General features: G+C 42.0%; 2 protein-coding genes across 5 annotated transcripts in view; one reads left to right on the forward strand and one right to left on the reverse strand.

Annotated features, from left to right (window-relative positions):
- On the forward strand, positions 1-9227 carry LOC142368978 (cysteine and histidine-rich domain-containing protein 1). The gene is made up of 11 exons (XM_075451197.1): positions 1-539; positions 1245-1294; positions 1371-1427; positions 2566-2720; positions 3000-3103; positions 3799-3851; positions 5128-5198; positions 5633-5735; positions 5998-6117; positions 7879-7941; positions 8488-9227. The coding sequence occupies exons 1-11, from the start codon at positions 476-478 to the stop codon at positions 8944-8946; spliced, it is 1299 nt and encodes a 432-aa protein (XP_075307312.1). The 5' UTR covers positions 1-475; the 3' UTR covers positions 8947-9227.
- A 2541-nt stretch (positions 9228-11768) lies between these two features.
- Positions 11769-20139, reverse strand: part of LOC142368977 (diacylglycerol kinase eta) — an 81777-nt gene continuing 73406 nt past the window's right edge. For all 4 annotated transcript variants that reach the window (XM_075451193.1, XM_075451195.1, XM_075451194.1 and 1 more), the window contains 5 exons: positions 18762-18867; positions 18329-18418; positions 16877-16990; positions 16617-16728; positions 11769-15426 (listed from right to left, as the gene is read on the reverse strand). In XM_075451193.1, the coding sequence (XP_075307308.1) occupies positions 15374-15426; positions 16617-16728; positions 16877-16990; positions 18329-18418; positions 18762-18867 (475 nt within the window). In that variant the 3' untranslated portion in view covers positions 11769-15373. The remainder of the gene's footprint in view (positions 15427-16616; positions 16729-16876; positions 16991-18328; positions 18419-18761; positions 18868-20139) is intronic.

A 20139-nucleotide genomic window follows, 5' to 3' on the forward strand; every position in this document is an offset into this window, starting at 1 on the left:
CTGGGAACACAGACCCCCGGTGTCACCAGTCTGCTGCAAATCCAGCAGGAAAAAGTCACTCAACTCCAGAAGGCGTCTGCTTTATTGTGACGGCCGCCGACTGCGCCACAGCACGTCTGTTTGTGACAGCCGATGCTCACCAGGAGGAATGTCAACCCCCACCTTCAGATAAGTTTTGACAGCTGTAAATTGAGAAGGGGGGGAGGAGGAGGAGAGAAGGGAGGCGAGCAGTTATTTTTATCTCCCATTCAGCCAGGCCTGAACCAGACTGGAGAAACCCTCCGTTCCTCTCTCCAGAAGGCAATCGGTCCTTCTGGAATTCTCCTCTCTGACTGACCAGAGAAACGTCTGGAGGCCTGACAGCCGCATTAAGAGCAGGAGGCACGGCCAGTTTAGAAGAAAGGTATCCGAACAGGAACAGGCAAAGGCATAGGAAGAGAAGGAGGAGGAAATCTTGGAAACCAAACAGGCCAACATGGCTCAGCTGTGCTACAACAAAGGCTGCGGAGAGAAGTTTGACCCTGACAAGAACAAAGATGGTAGGCTCCTTCCTCCTGTTTGTGTTCTTTTCCTTTGAAATTCTCCTCGAGACATTTTGAATCCATTAGTTGGGTTTATTTATTTTCTGCAAAGCCTTGAACAAACTGATCTTCACCACAAATGCAAGCACAGAATTGACTTGCTCTTAACAGCAAATAAATGTTCTTCTTCTTTTGATAGAATGACATCAGCAATTAAGTCTAAAAACAAAAAGTAGTTATTTTTAACTTTTCATCTCCACCACAAGTGGAGCAGCTGCCCTCTTCTTCTTTTTTTTTTGTTGAAAGTGAGCGCTCGTGACCACATTCGTGGTGCGTTTCGGCCTTGATGTGCAAATCAAATGTAAATTGTAGGAATAAAATATGCTAATTCATGATAAAAAAGACAGAAATATGTACATTGGAAGTGATTAGGCATGAGTTTGAGAACTTTGTGTCACCAGGGATGAGGTTTATGATTAGAAGTTGTATAAATGAAGTGGCAGTTTGTGTGTCCGTATTATTTCACACGCTGCATGTGAGGGGGAGACGGAGCGTGGTCTGCCACGTTCTTCCGGAAAGACGACTCAATCCTCCTGGAAGCAGCCTCCTTATATGGGACATGCACCATCTCTGAACTCCAGTGACAGTGTGAACAGCTGCTGACTCTGAGTGTGTGTGTGTGTGTGCCTATATGTAGACTCACTTTCTCCCCCACCCTTACAGATTCCTGTCTCTTCCACCCAGGAGTCCCTATCTTCCACGATGCCCTGAAGGTAAACTAATCAGTTAGAAGAAAAAAAACCTGACTGCGTCTGATCCAGAACACGACACTTAATCTTTGTTTTGCAGGGCTGGTCCTGCTGTAAGAAGAGGACAACGGACTTCTCAGAGTTTCTCTCCATCAAGGTAACAGCTCAGGGTCAAGAACTGCAGATAACTCGGGCTCCTCCAAGTGTTGGAAGTGTGAGGAGGAAACACGGAGCTTTCAGCAATAAATCAGCCAGAGTGGGGATGAGGGGAAAATATGCAGCTCCTTTGATGAAAATTTAATCAAGTGGAAGGGGAAACCAGCGGCTTAAAGACTATTTAATATACAATGCACTCTGAATTGGTGCTGTAGGAGGCCGATATTCAATTTCACGCTGATACGTAGCTACGCAGGAGTAATGTCATGAAGTATGGAGACTGAGTTGGGAAATATTTACACTTCAAGAGACACACGAGTTCGGATATTTGACAGGATGGTTTATTAATAGGAATCTGAGAGTTAATAACATGCAGATGTGTGTGTGGGTGTGTGAACCGTACCCAAACATGACTCAGTATCCAAATATATTCATACCACTGTATCATTAGAGCCCATTTCTGACGGTTTGTGAGAAACAAACAGCGTCTGTGCTACGTTCAACAGATGAACTTGTTTTTTTTCTCCCTAACCCTAATGAAACCGAGTGTTTCATGTCCTAAACCTAACCAAGTGGCTTTGGCGACAGGACTCACTGCACCACACAGATCTACAGTTAAACTCGGGTGGGCCATCGAGCTGCTGCATTTATCATCCGAATGAAGTGAAATGACCAAAAGTTCACTTGAAGAGGTGAAAGTAAGCTTTCGTGCAGCCTCAGCTTTCACTGTTACAGGCGGCTGAAGTGGAGGTGGAGCTCATTTCAACTTGATATTCGGCTTCAAATCGTTTTGATAATGTTGGCGTTTTGGCTTTTTTGAGCTCTAATTATTTGAGTGAAACGAGGTCAGTTTATATGTTCAGTTTCTGGGAGCTCCGAACACACAAAAAAGGAACCTGAGTCACCGTTTTGCTGTCATGAACCAAAAAAAAAAAACCCAGTCGGTGTCAAAATGTGAACGTTGCCGTGTAATTTGTCAGCTAGCATGAAATGTTAATTGTCAAGCAAAGTGGAAGTATAGTGGAAGCATTTTTTCTGCTTTTAAAACACGGGCTAATGTTCGAACAACCCAACACATCCCACTGACATCAAGACATTTGCATCCTGACCTAATATGACCTCCCATGCTCTGAACGCAGGGCTGCACCCGCGGGCGCCACAGCAACGTGAAGCCCCAGGAGCCTCTGAGACCGGAGGTGTCGTCAGATAAGGACAAGATTAAACACACCAGCGACCGAGAGATCATCTACCAGGGCCCCAAATCTGCTGAGAAGCTGCAGAAAGAGAGACCCAGGTGTGTGGGATTCACACTCGGCCTTCGTTCATATCACCATCCCTCGTTTTCTAATCTTCATGGACTAAGCGGAATTTGTCAGTTTGCATATACATTCCTGCTGTTCAGCTTCCATGCAGAGAGGTCAGGGTGAAGCTGGCTGCTGCATCGCCCGAATGAATAATGTGGTGGATAAACAGCCTGTGTCAGTCAGCAGGCCTGTGCTGATCCCTCTGTGTGATCTGAGCTTCGATCTGAACCGTGTAAGACAAATGTGCGCATGTTTGTTTGTGTGCGCAGCTCAGACGAGCCCGCCACCGAGCTGCCGCACAAAGTGTCGGCGTCGCTGGCTCAGGTGCTGGAGAAACTGGACATCAGCATGAGAGCCGAGAACCAAAAGAAAGGTCAGTTCTCAGGCTTTTTTTTTTTTTTTTCAGAATCTTGCTCCTTAACACACCTCTGGTGCCTCCACTGCCAAAAAGTCTCTTATTATGCATGCAGACTGTACAGCTTGTGTTTTGTGTTTGCTAATGTTCCAAGTGCCCAGGGGTGAATGAGTGTTGCAAATAATCGACAGAAAGTCAGCTCAAAATCAGCTTTAAGTTGCACGAAACTGAACTGGTTTCTTTATATTTCCGTCAGCTGCACTTTGAATGGCTGCCGGTTTGATTAAGAACGCTCTTGGTGCATAAAATGTGCCAAAGAATGAACTTTATTTGCCCTTTTTAAAACAAGACACTGTGCAGGGAGCAGTAAGTTCGTGTGACAGTTCTCTGAAAGCGAGCGTCTTTAGTCTTCAGTCTGCAAGTCCAGGTGTCGTTATCTTGCCCGCACGTGTGTTTATGATGGAAAAACGCATATTTAGAGTCGCTGTATGAATGTGTGCCTTGCTGGGTGCATTGTTAAAGCTCTGAGTGGCGTTAAAAGGCTGGAAAAAGTGGATTTAAGAAAGTTTATTTAAACTGAAAACTTGCTTTGATAACCTTGCTTCTGTTTTGGATTTTTCCCACTATTTTTTTTTTTACTCTTAACCGATTTGATGATTTGAGATGTTTGTGCAGCGAGTGACGTACCTCTTCTCTTCTGTCTTCTCCAACAGAGAGTGAGGCGACAATGCAAGGGACCCGCTGCAAAAACGCAGCCTGCAAAACAGTGAGTCTGTCTCTGTCGTGCGTTTAAACAGAGTGCGTGTGCGGGTGTGTTTAGGGTAACTACTGTGGCATTAGGCCCAGAATAGTTGCCCAGATGATTGTCGGCAAAGGCAGACAAATATGTCATCCGAGGACACAGCAAGAGCCACAGAGGGTATTAATGTTACATTAAGACTGAAGAGTCCCGAGCTTTGAACTTATCAAAGTAACACTTGCCTTTTAAATCTCGTCTTTGACTGATTTTTAACGAGATGTCTATCTGGAGGCTTCTTGCAGATAATCTAGACTTGAAAAATGTCAGTTTGATCCTTTTTAACAAATATCATGCGCTACGATGACAGCCTAACTAACTCAGATCTTGTAAAGTAAATTTCACTTTATAGCCGGCTTTATAGCCACAAAAATAAGCCAGGCAAGACATTTTTGCGGTGGAAATCCTACATGTTCAAATTTCAAGACCCTAAAACAGCTGTTTGACAGTGTGGCAGTTAGTGAGGCCCAGAAACCATCGGCATAATCCATTGCCCAGACCGTTTTCCTAACCCTAACCGCCACAGCCGGATGCCTAACATAGCCCTTGTCCTAAACCTAACCCCAAAATCAAGTTTTGACCCTCAAAAATCCCCTTAAACATGTGGAGCCCATCAGTTGGTCCCCACAAAACACAGTGGAGCCCACATATATAGTGGGCTCCTTGTTTTTGGACCTTCTGAGTGTAGCCAAGTGAACACACACACACACACACAAGCTGCTGTGCTTCAGTTTGAGGGCAGCTCTTCTTTGCTCTGACTCACTCCTTGTAAACTTTAATAGGAGCTCCATCTAGTGGAAGAGGCAGGTAACGACACCTCCAGTCTTTTTTCTTCCTCTTCTCTTTTATACTCATTCGTTATTTAACACATAATTAGGCGTCACGCACATGAAACATGTGATCGGTGTATAACACAGGTTGACGTAGTTCAAAGTGTTGTTGGCATATTGATCAAACTAAACTGTTATATTAACAGTAGGCAGTTTTTCTGCCTTGATATTTATTTATTTACGTAAGACTTTTGCATGTTGGAGTTTGGTACATTGCTTTAAAAACTAAATATCCCGTCAATTTTGTTATCAGACGTGTACATTATGGCTTTTTGGCTTCAGACCTCGCTCCAAACACGCTGGATCCGAGTAAACACACTTTTGACTGGTGACCTTATCATGTGACCGGGGACGTAATCTTTATCGATCGTATGATCTTTCCACTGCGATCATTAACGTCTTATCTGTGTGTTTAGGTCTATCAAGGTCCAGAGACCGACGTGGAGGTCTGCACCCACCACCCAGGAGGCCCCGTCTTCCATGAGGGGTAATAAGAAAGAGCTTACTGCTGCATGTTTCCTCCTGCTTACCAAACATAAAATAAAGGTCCTGATCCGATGTCACAACGCTGTATTTTGAATCTCTATTTGCACTGTTTTGGGTTCAAACAATAATTAGACGGATTCTATAAAGGAAGAATGTAGACAAAACAAAAGTGAAGGCCATGTGAGCAATACTAAATGTAGAGTAAGATCAGAGGGGTTTCAAAGAAAGTAATTAGAACAAATCTGCAACGTGAGGAACAGACTTCACGTGTAAACTACACTGCAAGTGAAGTTAAAGTGGAACACGAATTCCCTCATAACGCACCCCTTCATTTCGACACATCCTGAGTTAGGACCACAACGTTGGTATCAAGATTTTCTTTTCCATGCACTAGATTACACAGCTGTTACCAACAGAGACTGCTTCTTCCTTTAGGTATAAATACTGGAGCTGCTGCTGCATAAAGACAACAGACTTCAATGCTTTCCTGGACCAGAAGGGCTGCACAACAGGAAAACACCGCTGGGTTCCAAAGCAGGTAGGTGCGCCACCTGGACAACGCACTGCATTAGCAGAACGTCAGGGGCTGCTTCGAAATTCGTGGCGAAGAATAGATCTCGAGGACTCACTTTCAAAGCAAGTTTTCTTCTTATAGACTGTGCTGCAGATCACCTGCCTGAACGAATCCCCTCTGGGATAACATGCCGATCAGAAAACAAAGTGTCCTCTAAATGCTGTATCTTAGTGCCCTCAGATATGTTTCCTTGGGACTGACTACATGTGTGTGTGTGTGTTTACAGGATAAGAAGAAGGTGGCATGTCGACATGACTGGCACCAAACTGAAAACAATGTTGTTGTTACAATTTACGCCAAGAATTCAAACCCCGAATTTTGCAGCATACAAGCCAACCGGACTGTGGTGGGTAACACAATATATTAAACACATATATATCCAATATTGTGTTCACTTGTGCTCAATATAAGTTGTCTGTAAATTTGACAAACGTGTGGTCTGTAAAGATAACATTGTTAATTGAGGGTGATTTGGCAACTCTTAAGTTGCTTTTAGTTGCGGTTCCTTCTAGAAAGCATAACTTATCTGGTTAATCTGGTTAATGCAAAGCCATTAACCAGATTAATAGGATTAGCCTTTAAAGTTGGCGCTTTTTCATAAAATGAATGATGTATTTGAGTTTTAATTTGATTTGAGACAGATAACTGTTAACTAAAGGTAGCTTAAGTAAGCTAAAGCTAGCTTAAAATTAGCAGCATTAGCTAGTGGGTGATAGGACACGACAAAGCATGTCAGAGATTTTGCAATAAGAAAACCTTAGCTTAAGTTATTAGAGGTTTTGGTTTACAGCATGCACATGGGGTTAAAGTCACTTTTCACATTTCTAACCTTTAACTACTTTTTTTGCAATTCTAAGTGACATCAACAACTAGCGTCACAAAGAGAAGTAGCAGCAAAAGTGGTTTCTTAAAGGGATAGTTTGCCTCTTTTGACATGAAGCTGTATGACATCCCATACTAGCAATATCGTTTATGAACATTGACTTTATTCCCTGTTGCATCCTGTGAGCCGAGTTCCAGTCTTGTTTTGGCATTGACGAAGGTAGTCCGGCTAGTTGGCTGGGGTTTAAAAAATAAAGCGTTTTGCTTCTCAAAACAATATGCGTTCAAAAGAGTAATACATGTGCATTACAAAATCGTTCTCTAGGAAAAAATCAGACCTCACAATCACTTGGCGCTATTTTCTCTCCCTTCGTATCACTGCGTGCTGCCACCTGCCGATAGCCGCGCCTGTTACGATGTTTACTGCTCGGAAGCAGGGGACTGCTCAGTCTGCACTTCGGTCTGCACGGTCTACACAGCAGACAGTGATAAGAAAATGTTCATAAACAATATTGCTAGTATGGGATGTCATACAGCTTCATGTCAAAAGAGGTGAACTATCCCTTTAATGCTCATTTATGGTTGAATAAATAAACAGCTGGAATATTTAAAGCAATACTATGTAACATTTCTACCTTAAAATAACAGCTTGAAAAAAATTGTGCGGCTAGAATGAGTTTTAATATTACGATTGGCCTGTCTCCTATGCCCTTCGGGGGTCTGAGTTGGAAAAACTGCGCTATGTAACTTTGCTGGACCGGCCCGGGAGCGACCCGGTAGCTGAGTGGAAGTACTTCGACTTGCTTTCTGGCACACCTACCGCAAAAACAAATAGACCCCTCTCACGCTCTACTCTTACCTTCTCGGTCGACATAGCTTGCACCTTCTGACTCCTCGCCAGTTCGTCAACAAACGTGAAACGTGAAAGCGAAAGGGTGTTGTATTTACGACAGTGTAACCGTACATTACCTCCAAGCCTGTAGGGGGAGCTCCATAGTGGGCTTTTTGAGAAGTTACATTGTATTGCTTTAAACACCACTATATTATTCTAAATGAAAAATGGCAGCAAAAGTTTTCAAAATGTTTTGGGCACGACCCAGACACAAGAAAGACTAGCTGAAAGTAGCGGCGGATTCAATATTACATCACCTATATATTTCAACCTTATCTGATGCAATCTCCTGGGTCTCTCTTCTTTAATCTAATTAAATCAGACTATATGATCAAGAGCTTTAACCTTTTTTTTCCCTCACCTTCAGTCTTCTTTTGACTTTGTCCTCCATAGCTTTCATGTCAAATTCAATTTGAAAGCAACAAGATTTTCAAGAGAGACTTCCACCTCTGGGGGGTGAGTATAATAACTTCTTATTCAAATTTATTACCTTCCAATTTTGTTCAGATGCAGCTTAAATGTTGGAATTGGGTCTTTCCTGTTATCCATGGCAACAAATCATGTAAACAAATAATCTGGAAAACATTTTCTCCAGCTATTTTCACGAAACATAGTTGAGCGTGCGATGTAGAAGGGTCAACAGAATAGTGAGCAGGGGAACGTAGACACACTCCTAAATTAACTGCGCTCAGTGGGAAAGAGATGGTTGGGCCAGATGGTGGGTGCACCAAGCAGATGACAGTAGAAATGACTAGGTTGGCATCCAGAGTCCCATCTGCCACTTGATATAAAAAAAATAAAAAAAACAAGTACTTTTATCAGTACTCGCATACCAAGCCAAGGTTTTTTTGGAGGAAAAACCATGTAGGTGTACACTGGTTAACAATACAAACCTTCCTGATAAGTTTCGTAGTCTGCCCCCACAGGGAGATTCTGTGAAAGCTGAATATGATTTTTCTTTTCTTTTTTTCATCTGAGCTTACTGGATTCTCTTGCCTTCAGGTGGTAAATGTCAAACATAGCTCAGTCAACATGGTACCGTCCAAAGTGGAGATCATCCTCCGCAAGGCCGACCAGGTAGCCTGGGGCAAACTGGAAGACCCCAACTATAAACCTGAGCCAGAGCCCATAGAAGAGGCCTCTGTCAAAATCCCAGAGTCGTACCAGCCCGACTTTGACATCGACGATGATGACATCAGTGACTCGGATGAGGAGTGGGCCTACGACACAGAAGAGAACAGGAAGAATAAAGGAAAGGACAGTCAGGCGGGTGGAAAGAATGAGGGGGAGGAAAAGGAATTAAAGATGAAGGAGGTGGAAGAGGAGATGAAGAGGGCGGCGGAGGAGAGGAGGAAGGCAGAGGAGGAGAGGAAGAAGTTGGAAGAGCAGAGGAGGCAAGAAGACGAGGAGGGATATGAAGATATGCCTGATCTGGAGGACCACGGCACTGATCAGGGGTGATTTGAAAGAGAGACAGAAGAGTTTTAACTGAAACAAAATTTTGTAGCAAAGAAAGCTGAATATTAAGTTGCGGCAAAGTTGTGTGCAAACTGAGTTTCTCTTTTTTTCTGAAACAAGTCCAAATGAAAAGTGCCGTTCTGCAGTCACTTTCTTTGAAAAGCATAATTTGGGAAGAAAAAAAAAAAGTTCATTAGCTGGTTAGTAACGCGTTAATGAACACATTGCAGTCTTCATATTTTACAACACCTCTTTTACTCAACAAATAAACTTTTATATGTCTATATCTGCTTGTATGATTCCGTGTTTGTCTACAGTTTAGTATTCTGCTGAGAGCTTGAAAAAAACAAACAAAAAAACATACACAAACAGCTTTGTCATTGATGTAAAGTCTTGTTTCTCACCACCCCCATTTGTAAAACCTCAGTGACTCATCAGAATATAAACCAGTTTAGGTCTTAAGCTTATGAGTCACACTTGAATTGTGAGTCCGCGCTTTGTTTTTATTACTATAAGCCTATTGTGCAACTGTGAACACAGCCTACACTCTATTACTCACTTACAGCTTTTACTACAGCATAAAAAAGACACGTGTAGTGTAATTATTTACATTAAAAGCATTGCTCGTACAATTTACAAAGCAAAAAATAAAAAAATGTATTGCTTTTTTGCCTTGCAAATGCTTTCCCAGCACCTTAAAGGGATAGTTCGCCTCTTTTGACATGAAGCTGTATGACATCCCATATTAGCAATATCATTTATGAACATTGACTTACCCCCCGCTGCGTCCTGTGAGCCAAGTTCCAGCCTCGTTTTGGTGTTGACGAAGGTTGTCCCTTCATATCAATGCGTTCAGCCATCTGCCGATAGCCGCACCTGTTACGGTGTTTACTGCTCGGAAGCACAAAACTCCTCGGTCTGCACGGTTTACACAGCGCGCAGTGATACGAAGGTAGAGAGAAATAGCGCCAAGCGATTGTGAGGTCTGACTCTTTCTGGAGGGAGGATTTTGTGATGCAAATGTATTACTCTTTTGAACGCATATTGTTTTGAGAAGCAAGAAGCTTTATTTTCGGGACCCTAGCAAACTAGCCGGACAACGCCAAAACGAGGCTGGAGTTCACAGGACGCAGCGGGGGGTAAGTCAATGTTCATAAATGATATTGCTAATATGGGATGTCATACAGCTTCATGTCAAAAGAGGCGAACTTTTGTAACAACGTAAGAAAGAGAAAGAAATTCAATTTGTCCAGCTGTGGACAGGGAGAAATACAAACCAAACAATACAGAAACGATGCATAAGCGAGAAACTTTCTTTATCAGGAATGTCAAAAATCACGTCGAATGGCGTGACAAACAATGCCTTAGAGACAGCAAACTCTCCTCTAAGTTTGCGAAACCCTCATTTACTCGACTGATAACATTACCTGAAGAAAACTAATAGCCGCGGACACCCGCACGAACAGCGGCGACCCGGCGTGCACGCGCAGCCCCTTGTTCTCCCCTTGTTGAACAGAAACTACTCGAGATCCGCTGGAGCAGTCATCTCCCCTCCCCACAGTTGCATGAAAATTAAAAAATCTGACCCTTTGTCATTCAAGTATAAATTGATTCTTGTCAACCCGACTAAGTTTCGGGATTATAGACTTCTTCGTACCCCGGAAGTCTCCTTCGTCCTAACTTTCGTCAGAGGAGAAACCTTCCGTGTCGGAATTCTAATTAGTTAACCCACTCAGGGTGGGCTTTTATAAACTACTTCGCATCACTCATCCATTAGTGCACGGAAAAAATTTTTTGAAGACAAGTTCCCTGCATGGGATATTCATTTATAAAAATGAATTTATCTTGTCTTTTATTTGTTCGAATTCACTTGTCAAGACACTTATTCACTTTCCCTGTGAGGCTATGTGTTTATACTGGACGTGTCACCATTCAATGAAAACATCACACAGTACATTAACACTTGGATTTACCATGACCAGAGGACAACTTAATTCAGACAACTTCATTTAGGTTATTCAATATGCAGAAATTTCACATTTAGTCACTAAGATGTGTTCTGCTCACCTTTTTTCTCTGGCGCCTTTGTCTGAAAAAAGCTGTCCTCCCCGATCACCTCGAGCCGTCCTCCCTCGCACGGGGTCGCACGGCACGGTGGTCTCTGAGCTCGGCAACTACGGGTCACGGGCACCACTTGTTAGATTCGGTTCTTTTAGTTGGAGGCTCAAGAACGAACCGGAGTAATTCAAGTGAAAATGAAGTCTTTATTTGTAGTCACACGTCAAAGCATATCAGCGGTGGGCTCAGTGGGAAAGAGTTCCCGCAGGAAGTCTGTCAGACTGCGCCCCGATTTCCGGGTATCATTTGTATTTATAGCCTCATAGGTTGGACTCACATTCGACCGAGTATGATTGGACATGAGTAGGTTCAACATGCTTCGTCATATTCTCTGGATCAGCCCAAAACAATGTGTGAGTGTGAATCTGCCCTTGCTTTCCCAGGCTTTCCTAATTGTTTTGTCTTTCTACTCCTGGATCACTTTAGGTCATATGGAAAAGTACTGAGACTTATTTAATTCATAATGTCTAAGAACAAAGCCAATTTTAACAATCCCTTTAACCCAGCAACACTTGAGCCATACCCTCAACAGTGATCAAACTTGCAGAGCTTCAGGTTGCAACGCGTCACAATCCGTAATCGCAGGCCAGGACACATCCTCTCCGAGATCCCCAACACCTGTACGTCTCTTTCCCAGTGTAAGAAACAGCAAGAGACACGATTGTGTGTCGACACAATCGTCAACGTATGACAAATGGACAAAAACGTTCACACTTCAATATTTCATTTAATCTCCAGAGGGGTTGCACTGACTTTGTCTTGTTACACACTGCACATGATAACACAATAAAACACCTCGCAATGTACAAGGTCGTGCAACATCGAATCTGGCTTCCAGGATTGAGCACAGGGTCTCGATATATTGGCTGCTCAGAAAAGGGGGGTGCGTTCACAATGTTGTCTGTTCAATACTGTTGCGCAAATGTGTAATTCCTGTGAGTTCTTCTGCTGTCTCAATTCCAGGTAAGTCCTTGGAAGAGTTTCAGTCCAAGATTACATATTTGCAGTTTGAAAGAAAAAAAAATAAAATAAAATAAAAAAATAAAAAATCAAAAAGAAATCACAAAATTGAGCAAAAACATGAGCCAAAATTATGCCTTTTTAAAGAGAGGGAAAATATATGAACAAATCAAGTAAAACACATTTAAAAACAGGCAACTTGTTATCGGAAAATGGCTTTCGTATGTGTATTCCTCAACATCTTGTCAGTACAACGTGATAGTTAAATTAAGAGATACATACAAATTTACCCAAACATCGGCTTAACAAAGGCTGCAATTCTCTTTTGTGTAAACAATTAGTTAAAAGTCTATAAATAACAATGAAAAATTTCATTATGTTGGCTTAAAGTTTTAATCCTTTTGAAATTACCTTTACTTTTAGATTACACGTTCACTACCGATTTGGTCCAAAGACACTTTTAGAACATTGTTGTGACAGTGGCATGAATATCACATATCACATATTTCCATCATAAGCATTAGCATTTAATGCGAGGACTCAAGCTACTGTGGATGTAATTTCAGAACCACCAACGTAAGTAAACATTTGTTTTTACAGTTATATATATTTATAATTCTTTTACAACTGGTTAGATATATTACATTTTACCAACACATTTGTCTGTATACATTTTTCATAAATAAAATATTTTTGTAATCAAATCAATTAAAAAAAATGCTCATAGACACTCAAAAATCTTAACACGCACACGTACGTCTTTTTTTTTTCCACGTTAAGTTTGCTTCTTTGTAAAGTGCAAGGCAAGATACAGTAAACTTTGAAATGTCCGTACGACACAACAACTTTCGTGTCTGAAGCGCATCATGAGCTCGCGCACTCACACATACCTTGTAAGTCTCAAACCTGAAGGACAGACTTGGCACAAAACCACTAAAGCCTCTAAGGTGTAAAGCGTATAGCTGGCACACTATGGATACAGTAGCACAATCCTACCACAGCTAAATATCTACAGCGCCTCACAGTGACTACATCCCATCTAGGGTTCGCACAAAAACATTTAAAAATAACAGAAATTCAGGATCGCTTCCCTTTACGTCAACAGGCAGAAGCACTGAGGTGATATCTTCACAAGTTTTAAAACTTCTTAAGCATTAAAATTCACCTTTGTCCATGTTAAGCAAACAAATGAGTTTCCTTGGTCTCTTTAATACTTTTAAAAGTCACGGATAAGCGGTTCTCAAAAGACTTTTCGTAAAGCTAACATTTTAGCTAGCAACACTCGTAGCTAACATCTTTAGCTAGTATCTGACTCTGATTTAACCTTTGAGTGGATATTACCTCTGTATTACATCCAGCTAATTAAAATGTTAACACTAAATAAGCAAATTTCACATTTTTGCTGGGTTATGTTGTCTTCTTGTCTTCACATGTTTGCTGAATGCTGTTCACTCAGAGCGGTGTTAGCTTCTGGCACACTTTAAGAGGGACCTTTACATTCTGTCTTATCCATTGCACGTGGCACCTTTACACCTTTGGTCAAGAACAAAAAAAGAAAATTTGTAACTGATAACTAGCTTAAAAGTTGAAATTTTAGTATCTCTGTCCTCTGTCCCTTTGTTTAGCATATCTCCATACTCTTCTCTCCTTAATAAACTGAAAGATGAGGATGATCTAAACTTTGACACGAGTTCTGAATATAAACAGCAAATAAGCATGAAAACGTTGGTGTATTCCTTAAAGGATCGTTCCAAGAAAACCGGTGTAGGAGTTGCCTCCTGAATTCCAAATTTTAGCCGTTGCAGAACAGCAAACAAATATATTCAGATATTTCACCTTTGTGTTCGTGTAAATCAACGCTCCCTCAACATTTTTTCCCTTCTCGTTTTCTCTTCTTCGGTGGGCACTTTACAAAAAGAAAAGGAAAGGGAAAAAAAAAATCATCGTTGATGGTCAGCACAAACGAGCTAAAATTCACTATTTTGAGGCAATTGCCACTGTGAGGCAAAGGAAGGCTTAGTATGCATGCAAGGACACACAGAACAGCATTAATCATATGCACAAGAGTGCCAAGGAGAGTTGGCAAAGAATTTATCAAAGGAGGAAGCAGCAAGGGCAAGGACAGCTTGACAAATTACCACTGGGAAAATAAGATATGCAAAATATATCTATATTTGTAATCATAATAATAGCGAGAGCTTTCAACCACAAACGAGGCTCAAGCAAAAAACTCTTTTCTATTTATATTACAGATACAATCATGTAGTATGGCAAAGTAAAGAGTAATATACAGAGAAGCTGTTCTGTTAATGCGTCCTTGATGCTTCCTCCTTCAGTAAACACTTTCACCAGAAAAATGTCAGACTCGAGTCATTTCGTCTGGTGCTGCACCTCAAGATGGTTTACAATTCGAGTGAAAAAAAATGCACAGCGGGACAGCAGAGTTTTTTTTTTGGACTCCCACACAAGTCACATTTTAAAACTCGGTAATGTTCTTTTAAATCCGCCAGGCGGATAATTTCACAAGGCTTCATTACAAAAAAAAAATGAAATGACTCATGTTTTGAAGGTCATTATTTCTGCAGCATGGCTGCATAGACTCAAACCACAGAAGTCACACAACAGCCTATTAAGAACCACTTTAGAATCACAATAATAGAACCTTCGTGAAATCATATTGAACATCATCATTATTCACAGGTTAATACAAGTTCACAGAAGTACATTCCTCAGTATATTTTTTGCAACATTGACAATATTCTCCAGTTCAGCAGACAATAATGTTGAGACATCTCAGTTTGTTCATTTTGTTGATTTTTGTCGCCATAGGAGTTTTTATGGCAGTAGCAACACAAAATAAATATGCAGTCTAAAGGCTATTCAGAAGTTAGAGCAATAAAAACAAGTAAGAGAAAAAAAAAAAAAGGTTTTAAAGATTGTAACAACTTATAATAGTACATATAAAACAAGATGGTTGCACATGGCATGCAAGGAGAGCACCACGTAAACATTTTTTTGTCCTCGTTACGTTGTTGTTCCAAACCTCCCTGGTTTTCAGTTTGATTTCCTGCTGGCCGCACTCACAGAACCAAAAGCAGAACGGCAGTGGTGGAGAAATGCAATGCAAAGCCAGGTCCCTTCTCAAAAGTCAATAAAAACAAGAAGAAGAAAAAAATCCTCCTGCTCGCCTGCGAATGAGCGATGACAAAGACATAAAAGTTGAGAGGAAGGTTTTACTTCTCCGTCTAACACCTCCGTCAACCACAGCGTGTTGTGGTTGGAGGGGAGGAGGACAGGAGGGGTGCTCCTCACCTCTGGTTGTCATGGTAATAAAAGAAACTGGTGCAGGACTTCAGTTGCCCGAAGAATCCGCCTCGGCAGCTCCACCTTTGATGTCCCACGCTCCTGCGGAGGAAAATGTTGATGAAAAATTGCACATCTGTTCTTTGCTTACAAAAAAAAATAAATAAATACACGACACAAATAGGCTTCATAAAGAGGAAATCGTGCTTGTGATGCTTTACCTGCAGTGATTTATGAGTAAGTAGCAGTAAGGTTACATTCCAAAGCATACATTAAAAGTATCCCCTGTCCCCAGCTCTGGCAATCTCAACAAAATCCCTCTACATATCTAGCAACCTCGAATGTTACCATCCCAGATAGCAACCTCTCTGTGAAAGACTTAAGATATACATCACAGCTGATGTGCAATTTTAGCACCAAAAGCTAATATTAACAGCTGAGAAAGCTAAATCAACTAGCTTGCTGAAGGCTAGTTTACTCCTAAAGATATTAAATATTGATGAGTTGTGTTGCATTCTGTAGTGAATATAAAAAGTGCTCCCTGCTAAAGGAAGGTCAGCTAAGGAAACTTCCTCATTTAAAATTCCTCTCCTCCTCCCAAACCACCTGAGAAATCTGTTTTTGCTGCCGTTGTAAATTTACTATTGAAAGATAACTTTGTAGGTATGCAGCTCAGCTAGCCAGCCAATGCTAGCTTAGCTTGTTAACGTGCTAGTTTTAATGTCAGTAGTGTTTTGTACAAAAACATTAAATCATTTTAGACTTCTCTGAGCACCACGTCAATAATAATGAGAGTATTCATGCAAAAATAGAAAGCTCCCGTTGTTTTTCCCTCCCATTTAGTTCGGAACTCAGTCCAGAAACAGAGAATCAAGTGTAAAATTACTGCCCAAGCTAACGTCCACTGATTAACTGTTGCTCAGTTTATTCTGACACCGTTCGCTTTAAACTGAGCATTTCAGCAGTTTGGGAATAAGAACACAACCTATGATCCAACAGACTGGCTCCAGAATCAGAACATTTCTTAGCAGAACCTTTTTTTTTTCCCATCAAACGGGTCTCACGTCGCTTCTTGGTTCTTTTGGCTCTGAAGCTGGCTACATGATGTGATGGATGTGGCTTTGGCTCAGGAAATCAATTTGATCTCATATGTTGTTGATGATTATTGGCATTTTATCGTTCGTTGTTTGATTGAAAGAGAGCTAATAATTCCTGCATATTATTGAAGAAACTGGCACATTACAAGTTGTGTGCCTGAGGTGCTGAATAAGGCCGTGTAATGAACTTTTTACCAGAGAGAGAACTGTTGGACTTCTGCTTGTGGAGCTTCTCTTTCTCCTTCTTCACCTTGGGTATGATCTTCAGCTTCATACTGCTGCTCTTACTGCTGCTCCTCACCGTGTCCTAAAATACACACAGGCACTGTTGGATATGAACTGGGGAATATTTTGATATCATCATGACACTGGTTTTCAGACAGGCCGTTGCTGTCTAAGACTTAGTGAGCGCGAGTGACACTTGGCTGGTTGGTAGCCTGTGATAACCTCCCCACCTCCTCTGAGCACTGCATGTGCGGACAGATCCAGTGGATGTCGTCCAGCTTGTGGAGCTCAGCGCTGAGGCTGTTCAGAGTCAGGCGCAGCTCCTCTTCCTCTGGAGAGTCCGACTAATGAGGAAGACATGAGAAATGCTTAGTTTTGAAGTGTGAAAAAGCTTTGTCCATCTGTAAACCTGCAAAAGGCCACCATCTGTTCATTTTTTTCCTGCCGTCTGTGATGATATATACACCGTGTATTTTCTCACTGGCATTTAACGGTGGACATCTGTTACTCTGTAGATGCGTCAAAAGTGATGCTCAATATTCTCTCTCGAACTAAAGGAAATGAGCATGTTGTGTTCATTTATGCTCCTTCCTTCACCACCTTCATTCAGTCTCATCTCTGTTGTTTATGGAAGCGGAACCAGAACCCATATTTCATCTATCAGTGAATCAGAGAAGAGTTAAGCCCAATTTCTGAAGAAGAGCAGACAAAAAAAAGAAGGGAAGATACATCTTCTCTAAGCTTTTAGGTTCTCCAGAATTGTTGCCATTTGCTGAATTGTCCTCATGTCTGCTCTTCTGTACATAGGGCTGTTGTTACAAATGGTACATACTAGGGATGCACCGATACCGATACTGGTATCGGGCCGATACTATTCTAATACAGTCTAACATAAGCCCCTTTCACACTGAGGAATAACCCGCGTTTAAACCGCGAATTTAGTGTGTCCGCTGTTCCTTTCACACTGAGGACCCGGGCTGCCGCGTCAACTCGACTTTCGACCCGCGTCGGACCCTAGTCTTTTTGCCGAGCCGAGTTTGATGTGAAAGCAATTGACGTGGGTCGGACGTGGGCGTGGCGTGATGTGAGGAGTTTAAAAGACAGGATGGACAGCTGATTCAGAACAACAGCGACAGGTGAGGACAAGTTTTACTCTGTTTTACTTCAAGTTCGAGACATTTTTTAATATGGTCAACTGGGGAGACAAGGAGGTCCGCGAGCTCCTCAGCCTCCGAGCAGAGGACGTTATTTACCGCCACATGTCGGGGACTATAGTGCTCTTGTATTCTCCGCATAGGTTCTTCGTTCGCATCCTACGTTGTAACCATCCACACCCCGTAAAATAACATCTCCATGAACTGCATATACAATTGCAAAAATGAGTCCTCAAGGTGTATTTAACCCTACCTCCGACGCATGGCTTGTGCTTACGTCATTGTACACGCCCAGCATTTTCTGTGTTTCGTGTGACGCTCTGCCACTAGGCAACGCCCCCTGAACTCGGCTTCAGGCGACACGGGTCGCTCTGACACGCCAAGCGTTCACATTGCTTGACGCGGGTCGAAGGTGCAATTTGGACCCGCTAAGGTAGCGGGTCTCAGTGTGAAAGAGGCTATATTCTAATATAGTCAAGAGTGACAAAAGTGGAGAAGAAGAGAACGGGGGGGCGGGGAACGTTGTACCAGTAGTTTTCCATCCAGCAGCATCTTGGTCTCAGCCTGAAGGACTTTGCTGCTGTTGACGATTTCCACCGCCGTGCTGCGACTCAGACACTGAAAGCACACAAATGAAACCACTTCATTCTCCAGCTTGTCGTGTCCACGAAAGATATGGCTTTAAGCTATATACTGTATATTTAACTGTATATTTGAGCATTATCTGTCCAGCATGAATTCTTTGTTATTTCTTCTCATCATCATCATCATATTGAACACACTGTATATCCATGATGGGACACGATGGATGCCTTTCAGGTAACAAGTTGTAAAAATCAACAGGCTCTAAGCTGACATAAGACTCAGACATATTGCTGACAATCTACAAGCTTCATATCTCCATTTAATCTTTCAAACGAGACATCTGTTCATCCGTCTGGCGCTCGCCTCCGTGTCTCACCTCAGGGTTGGACAGTTTGGCCTCTGTGAGCACCAGGGCCGTGGCATTGACTGCGTGAGCCAACTCCTGCTCCACCAGCTTGTGGGTCTTGGCTGCCTCTCGGATCCTGGGGAGGACACCAGAATTAAGAACCAAAATAAAGCCTGTGAAAGAGCTGTGATTAGAATCTCACCAAACTGAAAAGGACGCAATTATGGTGGTTATTTTAGCCTGTTGATAGGACAACCGCTTCAGGTCTCCCTCTGTGTTTTTCCCACCTTTGACGTTGGATCGTGAACATAATGTTGAGACTTTGTCGTCTTTTAAAGATAACAACAAACATTTCCAACTTTGCGTTCTGCTGCTGCATGTGATTTCTGAAATAAAACTTCTGAAACACGCCTTTCACAGTGCTGTGTTCTATCGGTCTCGTGCTAAAACGCCTCCCTGAAAAGAGAGGGAATTTGCAGACAGGACTGAAAACACCATCAATTAGACCAACTAAAGGGGTGAGAACATTAGAGGGCCACCGACTCTTTAGAAATGCAAAAAACAACAACTCAAAAGAAATAAAATGTCTCATCGGTGCAATGGAACAAAACTTCAATAAGCCTCTTAATTGCAGTGGGATAAAGGAATCTCAAAATGTGGCGCATAATTCGCCTTCTCTGGTCTTTGAACTCATCACAGAGGAAGGTGGCTGCTAAGCAACATGCGAGACGTGCCCTGAGGTTTGGATTCTGTTTGTTCTTACCATTGCAACAGAAATCATCCACTTAAATGACACCCCACCTGACGTATTCCCCTGCTGTGTTAGAAATATGTTGTCACGAAAGCAGAAAACGCATCCGGAACTCTGGATGACTCTGGATGGTACATTACAGATTCTTAATCTGAATCTTTGCGATGTAAATTTCCCCCAAGGCTGAGTCTTTGAGGGGGAAAAGATGGGACAGAGGATCTGCAGCTTAGATTAAATTAGATTAGATTATACTTTATTTATCCCACAACGGGGAAATTCACTTGCCACAGCAGCAACAACAGACATGAACAAGAAATAAAAAAAAGAGAAAAAGCAAGTACTAAAAAGTAAGTAAGTGACCTAGTATAAATAATATTGCACATTTCTCCACAAATATGTGATCTAAATATAGTGTTCCTCAAAGAGAGATCATTAGACCATTCAATTGGAATTACGTTTCAGTTCAAGGAATCTGGAAGGTGCTAAATGCGTAAAAAGATCACGGGGAAAGCCTAACCGCGGCATAATTGATCACTAATCCCTGAGACGACACTGCATCATTAACCTTCATTCATTAACAGCCGAGATAACCACACGGGCAAGAGGCTGTGTTCATTCTGTTAGGCAGGAAAGGCCTGCATGACTGCACACCTTTTA

Source organism: Odontesthes bonariensis, chromosome 19 (assembly GCF_027942865.1).
Source record: "Odontesthes bonariensis isolate fOdoBon6 chromosome 19, fOdoBon6.hap1, whole genome shotgun sequence".
In the NCBI taxonomy this organism is placed as follows: domain Eukaryota; kingdom Metazoa; phylum Chordata; class Actinopteri; order Atheriniformes; family Atherinopsidae; genus Odontesthes; species Odontesthes bonariensis.

What these genes read in the sequence shown, in the direction of transcription:
- LOC142368978 (XM_075451197.1), top strand. Translation starts at nt 476, where the DNA reads ATGGCTCAGCTGTGCTACAACAAAGGCTGCGGAGAGAAGTTTGACCCT. An exon ending in CTGCAGAAAGAGAGACCCAG is followed by an intron (nt 2,721 to 2,999) that starts GTGTGTGGGATT and finishes TTGTGTGCGCAG; the next exon opens with CTCAGACGAGCCCGCCACCG. An exon ending in GAGACTTCCACCTCTGGGGG is followed by an intron (nt 7,942 to 8,487) that starts GTGAGTATAATA and finishes TCTTGCCTTCAG; the next exon opens with GTGGTAAATGTCAAACATAG.